General features: G+C 42.2%; 1 protein-coding gene across 4 annotated transcripts in view; it reads right to left on the minus strand.

Moving 5' to 3' along the window:
- TRPC3 (transient receptor potential cation channel subfamily C member 3) overlaps window positions 1-14,271 on the minus strand; it is a 72,694-nt gene that overhangs the window by 15,720 nt on the left and 42,703 nt on the right. For 2 of the 4 annotated variants that reach the window (XM_066631883.1, XM_066631885.1), the window contains 5 exons: window positions 10,130-10,294; window positions 8,575-8,791; window positions 6,361-6,597; window positions 4,130-4,394; window positions 1,651-1,846 (listed from right to left, as the gene is read on the minus strand). In XM_066631883.1, coding sequence (XP_066487980.1) covers window positions 1,651-1,846; window positions 4,130-4,394; window positions 6,361-6,597; window positions 8,575-8,791; window positions 10,130-10,294 — 1,080 coding nt within the window. The remainder of the gene's footprint in view (window positions 1-1,650; window positions 1,847-4,129; window positions 4,395-6,360; window positions 6,598-8,574; window positions 8,792-10,129; window positions 10,295-14,271) is intronic. The other 2 variants (XM_066631886.1, XM_066631884.1) reach the window with 1 other exon arrangement.

Below are 14,271 nucleotides of genomic sequence, written 5' to 3' on the forward strand. Positions count from 1 at the left end.
TTGCTGGTGTGAACACATTTGAGTTTAGCACCAACAAGCTATAACCCAGCAATTTTCAACTTTTACAACTCACAGCACACTGGCAAGATGCTAAAATTGTCAATCAGTTTTCAGACAATTGACAAGGCATGCCGCACGGCCAGCAGGGACTCACATCCCTTACTGCTCCTACTAACAAATGACCTTTCCCACACTCCCGCAGCATACCTGCAGACCATCCGTGGCACACCAGTGTGTCATGGCAGAGTGGTTGAAAATGGCTGCTATAACCCTTGCATTTCATGGTCCCCCCCCCTACATTTATTCATCTATACCAACAACATTGCACACATCTTATGAAATGGGCTCTAGTTCATGAAGGTTATGACACAATATATAACTGTTAGTCATTAAGGTGCCACTAGAATCCTTGTTGTTTTGAAATATACCTGTATAGTATTAATGTTTGTTTTCATATTAATGTAATCAGTGGCACCCTGGGGGCCTGTTGATACAGCAAAGATTACTGTGTAAATAACATGCAGCATGATTATTTATAAGAATTCACAGGAAAAAACTAATGGCATGAAAGGTGGAAGGGTCTAGTTGTAGAAGAATGTCCAAATTCTCAGGACTGAGGCCTAGCTCAGTGACTACCTTTATAAAAAAATCTTTAGAACGTTTTGCAGAATGTCTAACTGCCCACTGGGTCTGGTTAAGCCAAGTATCTAATAGAATCAGTACAATGAAAACATATTCAGCAACATCTATTATATAAATTGAGAGGAAAATGAAAGAAAAGTTGATGAAGGTGTTCACATACCATTTTACACACACACACACACACACACACACACACACACACACACACACACACACTTCAAATCTCCCCAAAGGGCAAAATATGGACAGTGATATACCAGGAACAAGTACCAGAAAAAAGGGATTGTTCCTGGTAAATTAGGACACTGCTTATGCCAACATCTACTTAACTAAATTGGTGCATCAAGATACAATAGTTTTTGGTATAAGAATGGATTTGTCCCATGCTTTGAGTCCTCAGCATGTTGGACTTGTGCTGTTTCATGTTCATGTTGACTGGGACCTGAGTGTGGCCAATACGCATGTGCGCGCGCGTGTGTGTGTGTAAGAGAGAGAGAGAGAGAATCCATGGGCGGAAGGGCTAGGAGCAACAAGTGATTCACTCCTTTCCATAAAATACACACAGCGCCTGATCCGGCACTGCTTGCTAGTTTTAATGGGATACACTGTTAAATCTGCAGAACATTTAGAACATAGTTATCATGGGACCTACAACCTAATCTGCAGTATTCGACAAGATTCTATTGGATGGGTTATGTAGTATGTCATAGCCATAATTTCAAACCGATGATTACAAAATAGAAAGTATTAGATTGGGGGACAACAGAAACGTTTTAAGAACCATTAATGCTGCATTCTTACACATGCTTATCTGGGAGTGAGTCCCACTGAAGTTATAATGATTGCACTGTAAGATAACAAAAGAACAAAATAGAAACATTTGGTCAAGAATGTTTATATATTACTTGAAAACTGAAACTATAAAGAAAGAACTTCAAAGCACACTAGTGCTAGGTTATGGGAAAGGAGAAATATTCTTTTTAACCAAAATAAAGTATTGAAACTTACCTCAATTTCTTGGTATGAGCTGTTGATCATGGCAATCAGCATATTGAGCAAAACCACAACCATTGTTACATTGTATATGCCGTACAACACATAGCCAATATTCTCGATGAATTTGTGATCATATTTGAGGACAACTGATGTGACTTCTGATAAGCCAAATATTGACCAGAATAACGTCTTAAAGCTTTCTTCAACTCTGCATAGAAGGACAGAACATTAATAAATGGTAGCACAAATACCTATGCTAGTTTGATTTATATATATATATATATATATATATATATATATATATATATATATATATATATATATATATATATATATATATATTTTTAAAGGTCCCATTGCAGATAGAACAAAATGTACACAGTGCAAGATGTTTTCACAAAGATCTTGATCCCCCATAACCTAATTGGCATTTTGCCAATTATGTTTGTGCCCATCAACAGAATTAAGTTTGAAATAGGAAGGTCTTGCCATTTTTTATCTTGTCATACACCAGGAAGCTGGTTCGAAACTTAGATTAGCTGAACATTTAATAGAGGAAATGGCAATATCTCAAGAGCTACCAGGATATGCTAGAGGAAGCAAAGGAGACATTCTGTCTCTTAACTTCCCTTTGCAGGGTTAATTAGTATTTATTCTTATTGATATGAGAAATTAGCATGCATACCCACAATTTTAATGGCCACAGTCCAACAAAAGGAGAAGTGGGCTCAATGAGATAGTTTAAATCAAAAAGCATTAAATACACTAAGTCATTATTTCAATGTGTTTGAAAACTAAAAATGGGAGGGCAGAGCACCAAATATATAGCTGTTGCCTGTGAAAGGAGCCCGTCATCATCATCCACATTATTTGTTTATTAAGTACAGTACTTGAAAATATATAGGTAGCCATGTTTAGTAAATAAAGCAGACAAATCCCTACCAGAATGGCTTGTAAACTAAAATAAAACTGCAGCACAAAGAGAAGAAAGGAGGAAGAAGAAAAAAGGGAAAACAAGGCCACAAACTTCTGTGGTGCTCCTCTTGTGCTACGTTAGGGGGGAAAAAATACTTTGGATGCTCCTCATCAATTACTCAGAGCATAATCCAATGCATGTCTATTCAGCAGTTAGTCCCACTGAGTTTAATTAGATCTACTCCCAGGTAGATATGCATAGGATTGAAGCCTAACAGTGCAATCCTAGGCATGCCTTCTCAAAAGTAAGTCCCTTATGTCCAATGGAGTTTACTTTCAGGACGGTGGGTACTGTATAGGATTGCAGCTTAATGATCCAATTCTATCCTCTTCCCCCCTCCCCCATTGGTACAGCCACACCAAACACAGATGCACTCTACCCAGTGGGGAAACAGCGGATCGGGAGGTTTTGGAGGTGAAAGAAGATTTTAATATCCTAACCCCTCTGTAAGCCTCCTGCTCTGTAATGGGTATCCTCAGACCTGTGCTAGCAATTTCACTGGCGCAAGTCCAAGGACAGAAAGAGACTGGGGAGACTGCAGAAAGGGGGGGATAGGATCTGGTGCGTGCAATTTCCACTGGACCCACCTCTCCTGCATCTTCCTTGCTCCCATTATGCCTCCACCCCTGCCTTGGGTACAGTGGAAGATAAGGATGAGGCCACTGTATTCCTCTTTGTTTCCCTTGACACGGAGAAGGGAAGAACAAAAAAATTGGGTGTGGGACGGTTTGGGGAGAAAAAATTTCAGCACTCCAACAATCTATGGAGATGGCTAGCCCTCTCTGGCATGATGTAGAAAGGCAGGCAGCAGCACCAGGTGGCACAGTGCCTAGCATTCCCAACGATAGCAGGGATGTCAAGGTCATATTTGGATCTGAACCACTTCATAAAGAAACAGAGGTTCAAGATGGAGCCATTACTCTCAGTTTTACTGGTGCTCAGGCAAAACAACTTCCTGACACTCATAGACTTAGTGGAAGCATATCTCCATGTTCCCACAGGATCAGGTATCCACGGGTTCATCTCATGAGAAGATTCCTCTGCTTCACATATGCAGACCACCATTACCGATTTAGACCCTGTTCAACAGCCTGTCATCAGTTCCCAGGGTTCCAAGGTACCTGTGGCTCTGGTGTGGCAGTTTTATCCCTACAAAAGGCCATCTAATGTGGTTCATGGAAGAGGCAAGATTCATCTCTCCCTACCCAGATCTCTCCCATACCCATCTCTTGTTTTCCAGAGTACTTAGCTTAGATTACAAACTCCTTGTGGACAGGGATCCGACACTTTTTGCCTGTGCAACTATGTAAAGTAGAATGTACACTGATGACACTGTATACACAGGAACAAAACAATAATATGATACCATCCCAAGGGAATGAGTGATCAGTCATCAAATGCTGTACATACATATGAAAATCAATTCTTACTGTAAGCCTCCTGCTAACCACACCAGATCTAACACAAACATTATTTGTGCCCCCTGTTGTTGCATAAACAAAGCAATTTACTTACGTAGTAAAAGCTGCATTTACTTTGGCTCCAAGATAGTAGGAATATAATATGAACATCCCAATCATAAATGCAAGGAATACCATAATAAAAAGAACCATAAACTTGAAAATGTCTTTAACAGTCCTTCCAAGTGAAATCTGCAAGGGGCCAAAACTCTCATTTGCAGGCAGGATATATGCAATTCGAGAGAAGCTCAGCACAACCGCTATTGCATAAAGACCTTCTGATATGATCTGTGGATCAGAGGGGAGCCACTTATCTCGAGCTGGAAGAAATGACATAAAAGAAAAATACAGTAATTTTACCCATTTTTCATTGCGTTTTAAAAGTAACATATCTTGCAATTGTTCTACATCAGGGGTGTCCAAACTTTTTGGCAGGAGGGCTACATCATCTCTCTAACACTATGTTGGGGGCCAGGAAAAAAAGAGTTAATTTACATTTCAAATTTGAATAAATTTTCATAAATGACTACATTAGAGATTGAACTTATATGAATGAATGAAGGTCTTCAAATAGCTCATGGCCTATAAAAGGCCTTGCAGAAAGCAAGGCCGGCTTTTCCTTTGCAGCCACTGCTGCATCACAGACATGATACAGCAAACGGTGGAGGGAGCCCTTGTCCTATGGCTCACACGAGAGGTCGAACAGTTGGCCGTCACACTGAGAGCAGTTGCGTCGTGCCAGCGCAGGCTCCAGCAAGTCCCCAGAGGGCCAGAGCTCATTAGAGATTAGGGGCTGCCCATGGGGGGCTGCCCATGGGCTGGATTAGGAGTCCTCGAGGGTTGCAAGTTGCCCCAGGGCCGGGGTTTGGGTCCCCATTCTACATGTTTAGGAAGATATCTATCTTTGGAAAGATAAATATTTATAAAGCTAAAGAGAAAGTTTCTGGTAATCAGAATTTACCTACATTCTCAGCAATGTATTCCATGAACCAGTCAAACAACAGTTGTCTTCTCTGCAGTCCTATCCAATTTTCCACTGCTGGTGCAGCTGAGCTAATGATGCCTGCACTGCATCCTTTGGTGGGGAGGCAGTCACAGAGGCTTCCTCAAGGTAAGGAAACATTTGTTCCATTGCCTCAGGGCTGCATTGCAGCTGCACTGGTGCTAGAAAGTTGGACATTATTGGGTCCTAAGTCTACCTTGGGGTGCCCAAACCCCAGCCCTGGGGCCACTTGCGACCCTCAAGGCCTCTCAATGCGGCCCTCAGGGAGCCCCTAGTCTCCAATGAGCCTCTGGCCCTCCGGAGATTTGTTGGAGCCCACACTGGTCCGATGCAACTGCTCTCAGCATGAGGGCAACTGTTTGGCCTCTCAAGTGAGCTGTGGGATGAGGGCTCCCTCCACTGCTTGTTGTTTCACGTCTGTGATGCAGTAGCGGCAGCAAAGGAAAGGCCAGCCTTGCTTTGTGCAAGGCCTTTTATAGGCCTTGAGCTATTGCAAGACCTTCATTCATTCATATAAGTTCATCTTTAATATATTCATTTATGTAAATTTATTCAAATTTTAAATGTAAATTAATTCGGCCCCCGACACAGTATCAGAGAGATGATGTGGCCCTCCTGCCAAAAACTTTGGACACCCCTGGTCTACCTAAAACTAAACCTATAAAATGCCTTTTTCAAAATTAATCGTTCTTATTTTAATAATTTTCTAGATCAGGAGCTGCCAAACCCTGCCCCACTGGCCAGATCCAGTGCTACAAAATTAACCTTCCTGGTGCAGTGGTGGCAAAGCCTTACTGCTCCACACTGCAGTCCGTTTGTCGCTCCCAGCTTTCGCACAGACTCACATCGGGCAGCCACTTCTGCCCAGAAACCTGGATGCAGAGCCTTCTGGGGCGACAGGTAGAAGAAGCAGTTGCCTGACACAAGCCTGTGCAGACCAGGGGCAGCGGTATGAAACAGTAAGGACTCCCCATTGCATGCCACTCCTGGAAGGTTCATTTTGGAGCACAGTGGTCAGCAGTTTGGAGACTGCTGTTCAAGATGGTTGTTTTTTGTAAGTCCATCTAGCCTTCTGTAAATTAAAGTGGTACAATGAACTATGACCAGAAACCTAAAGCCCACTAAGGGGCAACCAAAAGGCTGCACATGGGGAATTTTTACATCAAGTATCAGTATGACACTTTCATTAAGAAACAGTAGTCTCAATGCTATTTAAGAAATAATGCTGTTTCTTAATTCTCCCATTTTTGTATACCAGAAACACTGAAGATCTTCAGACCTACCATAAGTAAAATATTCTATGTTTGGTGGAAGTGTGACCACGGAGAGGTCCAATACTTCATTGTAATTATTGTCCACATAGCGCTGGGCTTTCATAGCCTGTAGAAACGCTAATAGTCTGGCTGTGAAAGCAGCAATGAAAATAGATAGCATGCCAAAATCCAGAACATTCCACAGCTGCAAAATATATTCCCGAGGTCCTTCTAGCCAGAGCTCCTTGCACTCAGACCACATCATACCTGAAACAAGAAACACAACGAAACAGAGTGAATAGTTACAATTGTTTAGAACCCAGACAGAGCTGCTTCACAGAAGACAAATACATGGAAGTTACCTGCATGTAGAAAACTGCACAAATCTTTTATGAAGGACACACATTTTAATTTTGCCATGTGAGCACGAGGCAGGAAGCTGCCACCCATCACCAGAGGCATCACTAGGGTTTGTGTCACCCGGTACAAGAGCTCACTGCATCATACCCCCATGATGGACCTTCTCGCACACCAAACCATACAGAATAAATTACAATATCATATGCACAGCTTAAATGCAGTGGCATCACTAGTGTAACCCCCATTGGTGTGACCCCCATTAACTTTGTCAGGGCATCAGGGGAGGATAGCCCTTGCTTTCCCAATAGCAGAATGGCACGGGAGCGTAGGGAGACAGCACAAGAAGCAGGCGATCCCAAACAGCCAAAGGAGCAGGCACAGGCTTGTTTGTTGCAGAAGCCTGTATTGGTAAAAGGAGTAGGCAGAAGAGTAGTCAGTGAAACGGTCCAGAAGTCAGGGATACAGAGAGGCACAGTCATGATAATCAGTCCAGGTCACAGAACAAACCAGCAGCACGACACGCAGAAACTCCACCACAGCAACCCACATTTGGTGTCTGTTCTTGCCCCCATATATACCGGGGCCAGCCAATCAGAGTAAGGCGACCTCATAGTCACAAGACAGTCTTGTGACCCACTCTGATTGGCTGTCCAGTGGTGCATTGCACCACTCCACCATAGCCTACGTGACTCTGCACTCATCTCTCCCCAAGTCACGTGACTCCCAACTGCAACAGGTGCAGCTGATTGCATCAGCATACATATACAGTGCTGCTCTTTCTTTAATTTGCATTTCATACCAGGCCTGGACATCAAGGCCCCTCCTGCCACATCCTGGCTTACAACAATTCAGGGCCTGGGATGCCAAAGGCTTGACAAACTTTATTTTAATATATAACAGTACAGGTCACCCAACAAAAACCAATGGCCAACTTGATGACACTCACACAACTGAGTAAGAGTTCTAGTATTAGCTCTGATACATGAAAATAAGAGCTGATGCATACCACCTTACTGGTTCCCCGCTGAGTCATAACACCACCCCATTGGCTCTTGGAACAGTCTCATTGGTCAATTTTAAGTTAAGCAAATCCACTTCTTGTTACATAAGGTAGTTGTGATTTCAATTTCTGGTTTACTGGCTATAACATTCGATAGAATATAGATATTTCAACATAGTTTGTTTCACTGCATTCTGCAAGAAATTAAGCTTCAAATGATATAACACAATGGTATTAGGAAATACCAAGATTTTACTATTTTTGCCAGTACAGGTATCACACACACCCCCTCCCCGAGTGCATCTCCTGGTACGGTCTGCATCCCCTAGCAATGCCACTGCTCACCACCACAGGAACTCCCCATCCACTTGCTCACCCCAGCCTACCCATCCAACCATCGGAATACAGAAACGAACAGGTCAAGCTTTGTATCAGTATGCATGCAACAAAGAGAAAGAGAGCATGTGTATGTATGGGGAAGGAGTTGAGGGGGAATATGCCACATCTCTGGCCAGGAACTCACAAAAACTGAGGATGGCCCCAGACAGAATTTTCACATCACCCAATGCAAACACAACGCTCTCTGCTTTACACACAGAGATGTGAATCAAGTGTTGAATAATTAAGAAAATTAAGTGATTTGTGTGCAATGTGAGTCTTTAGACTCCTAAAACCCAAGTTGTACATATTGTACTCTGAATCATAGTGGTGCTTATTATTAATTTTATGTGTCTGGTCTTTGGGCAGAGATCTACTACTAGAAATCCTGGCAGTTTCAGAATGTTGCTGTAGCAGCATTGAGAGGCTGTGGTGGAAAACAGTTGTGCCTAGAAGTTCTGTAGAAACAAAATGAGGTAACACTGAAATGGAGGCCAAATACATACCAAGCACCCATACCATGATCAGCATCTCTGTCCAGGTGAACTGAGTGGTCTTTACCCTAAAGATCTGTTTAGGGTAATCAGTCACAGTCATATTTGGTAATGTTGAGACACCTTCAAATCTGTCTGAAGCATTGAATATCAGCAAGCCCAGGAAAATAATGAAGGAGGCAGCATGTGCTACAAATTTCATAAATGGACTTCGAAGAATTTTTCCAAGCTGTGAAAACAAAACAGCATGCATGGTTCTTGTTCTCAGCTATGCATGCTTCCACTCATATCCTGGAGGTAGAAAATACATATATCCACTGCCATATATCGGTTTTGGAATACTTTTCCATATGCACTGAACAGCCATAATCATTCCTCTAAATGAGTTTTGAAAACCACCCCTAGAGGGAATACTATGCTAGGAGTTTGAAGCGCACCAAAGCTGGTTTCAGTGCCAGAAATCTTGAAAATGGTTTTCAAACCAATCCCAATTTCATTTTCCAGCACAGCCAAAAATAGGCAAACACCACAAAAAATTAGGAGATTTAAAGTACACTGGACTATTCAAGACCATTAATTAATGTCATTGAGTTTCCATTTATGTTGTTAATTTTTCCCTCGATACTCATGTCTGACCAGAAACAACCACTACAAAACCCACCATGGTTGCTTGCTTGTTTCTTATCCTGTTTTCAAAAAAGAGAAAGGGCCCAATTCTATCCAATTTTCCAGTGCCAGTGCAACCCAGCCACGGACCTCCGCAGCCCCGTGCCCAGGGCAAAGCTCCGCAATGACGCCCCCACGCGGGCTATCACCACCACCCCCGGCAGGAATCAGCTGCCCTACTCACCAGAGGCTCACGGAGCCTCGCGCAACCTACTCCCACGCCAGGGTGTGTGAGGTTCCCTGGCACTATAAACTGTGCTTCCAGCAAACTGGAAGCACAGTTTCTGCCCCTATCGGGAGCCTCAGAGAGACTTCTGTGGTGTCCCAGCAGCCGGCGCCTGGGGCATTTGCCCCAGGTAGGTCTTTGGTAGGCATGCAACTGGTGCAACAATGCCAATGGGGCATGTGCTGCATCCTGAGATGAGGAGGCAGTCACAGAGGCCTCCTCAAGGTCTGGCTGCATTGCAGCTGCACCGGTGCTGGAAAATTGGATAGGACTGCACCCTAAGTCATTTTATCAAGTCATATATCTTAGAGAAAAATACACATCCAAAGAAAGAGAGAAAGAAAATCCTGGCTAAGAATCATGCAAGCAATGGGAGCTACTTGACCCATAACTAACTTGTCACATTGATTTCAATAGCTTTTGACCAGAATCAACTTTCTATAGATATGTACAATCCACAGGGTTTGATGCTGGGCTCTTTTCTTGAATCCCCCAGAACACCATAATCCTCTGACTCTACCACCCGGCCTGCTTTGAGACTGTGCCATGATGACCACCCTAAGGCCACCTACAAGTACCATAAAGTTTTTATTTCAAAAGTCTTAAACCCTAATTGAAGCCACAAGCATTGAAAGAGATAAACGAAGACATAAATAAAGACAAAAAGACTCATACCCTACTACACGGTGCAATCCAGTAACCAACGGCAAGGAATGGAAGACCCAATGCAACCACCAACACAACCAGACATTTGATAGCTATGGCCTGTTCCCGTAATCCTGAGAGATTTTCATACCAGATAGTCAATAGCTGTTGCTGACAGTTTGGATGGGCCACAAACTATAGGAAAAAGAAAAGAAAAATATGTTACACAGGCACTGCAGTACACATAATTGATCTATACTTCTTGCAAACTACCGTCTTTCCAAAGAACGTGGGCAAAGCAAACAAAATACTTAGCTGAATAAAACAGATATTTCACTTGAGGATTCAAACTCTCAATGAGAACTTATACGAAAACCTTTACAGATAATAATAACAGGTATTTATATACCGCCTTTCTTGGTCTTTATTCAAGACTTTATTCAAGGCGGTTTACATAGGCAGGCTTTATCTAAATCCCTATTTTAAATAGGGATTTTTACAATTTCAAAGAAGGTTCTTTCTTTCAAGAACGACTACATTCAGGTGTTTCAATCCGATCTGGCTTCACATTCTGGCCTCCATCCTCCCACGCTCAGAGCAGATGGAATTGCTCGGCTTCAGCTTGTCAGCTGCTTCAAGGTCGCACGGTGCCGGTGGCCTCGAACTGGCGGCCTTGTGGATGTTATCTTCAGGCAGACGGAGGCTCTACCCTCTAGACCAGACCTCCTATAGATCTATGAATAAATTTGTCAAAGCCATTAAAGCTAATCCCTGCTCAGCCTGAGCAATAACACGTTGCAAATCTTGTTGCTCGCTAGAAAAAAATAAGTTACCATGAAACACATGAAGTGTTCCTTTTCTTTCATGTGTAATCATCAGCCTCTCCTGCATATCTGCTCCATACACTGATGCTCTTTGCAAACATCAGTACTTTAGATAAAGAAACAAACAAATAAAATAGGTGGTGAAAGATGTTATGATGATTTGTCATGGAACCACTGTTTTCACATAGAATGAAATTCTGAAGTGGGAGTGTGTTGCCACCATTCGTCCCCCCATCCCAAGACATCAGGGCCATTTTGTGGGACTGTGGGAATGACATGATAAACAGTCTAAGAGACCATGTACAGCTTCCAGTGGTCTTTATTTGGGTTATTGTCCAAATGAAAAGGTATCCTCACTGAGACATAACAAAACTAATGGATTATTCATCGTCAATCCATCAGAGTTCCTCAACGTATGCTGTAACTCAGCTATGACCTGTCCTGGGGGTCCCTTGACCCTATGGCAGTGGTTCTCACACATTTAGCACAGGGACCCACTTTTAGAATGAGAATCTGTCAGGACCCACAGGAAGCGATGTCATAGTCGGAAGTGACATCATCAAGCAGTAAAATTTTTAGGAATCCTAGGCTGCAATCCTACCCACACTTACCCAGGAGTAAGTCCCATTGACTATCATTGTTAAAAGAATACACATAGTAGCTTGTTAAAAGTACAGGTCTGTAACCAAATGCAGCCGCATCCCATCAAGTCTAACATATTAAAAATAAAATATTGAAATGAATGGGGACCCACCTGAAATTGGCTCGCGACCCATCTAGTGGTTTCCAACCCACAGTTTGAGAAGCACTGCCTTATAGCATTCAGTCAGAGTCTTGTCGTTAGAATCAAATTCCCCTGGCCACCCATGGGTACAGACGACGCAATGAAAACCCAGAACAAATATTTTTGCACATTCCTAATGAACAGTTACCCTCTTTCACACTTTTGATTTCTCTCATAAATTACATCCCCATTTACATCTCTGAACTGGAGGCACCTACAGAGTGTGAAAGCTAGCAGGATTCGACCCCTCAGGCTCTGAAGGTGCATCAAGCATCTGTATTTCCATTCAGGCACTTCCTGGGGATTATTTATGGTACCAAATATCTCGTTTCGATTATGACACTGCCAACATAACTCCACCAATTGTTTTACCAACTAAATTATCAGTTACTAAAATTATATATTAACAGTCTATTTGCATGTTGCCACTGTTCTTAAATACAATGCCTTTCACTCAAGAAGGAAAGATTAAATGACAATCCACCTCAAATGGTGTTTCCTCATGAGCTATTTTAAACTTCCAAAGGTTCCTGAATGTACAGCTTGTTATCGCCATACAATTTTATGCTATTTTTAGGTTTGTTTATTTGACATGTAGCTGAGCTGCTAACATCACAGTAACACCTCCAGAGGATAAAATGAGATTGGAGAGATGTATTTTCAGAAACTAAAAAGATTAACAATTGCTCTTTTTTTGTTTCCTTACCCCATGTAAAGCCCCAGTCTGTCCAATGGGGCTACTTGGATCTGTGTCAGCAAAATAGCTGGCACAAAATCAAGAAGCCTCAAGGGGGCATAAGATATGGCATAAGCCTGCTTCAGTGGTCCCACCCTCCTCCTGGACCCGATCTGCCCCTGTTCTACCCTCCTGCTGCCCAGAAACACCGCTTCCCTGCCCCCTTCTGCCCTCCCCCAACCCTGAGCTACACAATCTGTTCTTACCTGCTCTGACAGCTGCAGCTTTGGATTCAGTGCCAGTGGGACGGCACAGGCCTTCCCACCAGTACAGCTTGCTTACTACAGGTAAGGCATTTATTACAGCTAAGGCACTCCTAGTCCTAGCCCCTGTACCTAACTCCACTGATCCTACAGGATCAATAGTTTGTTATGTGCGAATTCACTATCCTAGGGCAGTGGTTCCCTAAGTGGTGGGTCGAGACCCACCAGCCTGCAAAGCATGTGCCTTTCATCCCTTAAGGGACGGAGCAAGGGATGACAGTCACATGATCCCCAGGATCGGACCACTGCCAGGGACAGAACTCTTTGTGTGTGTGTGCTTAGGCCAGCGTCTGCCTCCAGAGGGTGCAGGGAGCCCCGCAGACACCTCTGCAGGGCTATCCCAAGCCTCAGAATGACTAAAAGTAGTGATTGGAATCCACTTGTCTCACTATTTTTAGTCATTCTGAGGTTGGTGCTAGCTTAGGTCAGTTTAAAAGAAAATCCTTCTGTCCCTGGCAGTGGTGCAATCCTGGGAGTTGTGTCGCTGCTATCCCCCCACCTCTGTAAAGACTTGTATGGTTCCCAATTTCTGAGAAGAAGTTTGGAAAACACTGCTGTAGGATTTCCTGGAACCTAACCCTAGTGGATAGCAAGAACTAACTGTACATGGAAGCCAAGAAGGCTGAACATGAGAGTACTAACAGCTGATTTCAAGAGTTTTTAACATTCAGGCAGAGCAGGTGATGTCAATATTAATAGCACAATAAAGTACAAATGATCTTTAAAATGCCAAATTATGGGTTACAATTCAATACAGATTAGCTAACCATTTGAAATATGTTATTGATTAAAGTAATAGAGATACTGTAAAATTGTTGAGTTAGCTAATATTGGCTGCTAAATAAGTAATATGGTTTTGAAATAACTATAACGGTATACATACACATTTCATAACATGAAGTAACGTTGAAATCAATGTGTAGGTCTGAGTCAGCCCTGATACAAACATCTTACAATATATAATTGTTTTTAGATTTCATTTTAGAGTTTTTAATTAAGTACACGTTTGTAAGATATTACAGTCTAAATATGTTCCAATGGTTTTTCAATCAATATAAAGCACAATATGCTTTCCATTGTCACAACTGCTGCCAACAAAATAACATTTAGATTGTTAATCTCATTTTTTTTAAATTGCTCACAATTTTAGTTTAGCACCTCAAAAAAAAAAAATCACATCAAGCAATTAATGAAATCTTCAGTCTCCCAGCAAGAAGGATTTAAATTTGTTGAGTGATTTTAAAACAGGGATGTGTTCTTTCCCTTTTTAATCTCCGTAGCATAAAAAAAAATTATCCAAATATGCTGACGTGTGCGTGAGTCATAAGTGTACTAAGATCATTTCTTAATGCACTTTGGACCTAAAGTGGGATGGCAGATAAAAAAGCAAGAGTAATCACTTATGTAATCAAAATGTGCATTTAAGAATTAAGGATCAGAATGGACTAATCTCCATTAAGAAGCTCTTAAGAAACAAATTAATGCTTTATGTACTAATTGCCTCTGCTTGTAAATATTCTCTAATTGGCTGTTTTTGTCTTTGTGAAGATAATGCTCTATTGCCT

Source organism: Tiliqua scincoides, chromosome 6, assembly GCF_035046505.1.
Source record: "Tiliqua scincoides isolate rTilSci1 chromosome 6, rTilSci1.hap2, whole genome shotgun sequence".
NCBI classification, from domain to species: domain Eukaryota; kingdom Metazoa; phylum Chordata; class Lepidosauria; order Squamata; family Scincidae; genus Tiliqua; species Tiliqua scincoides.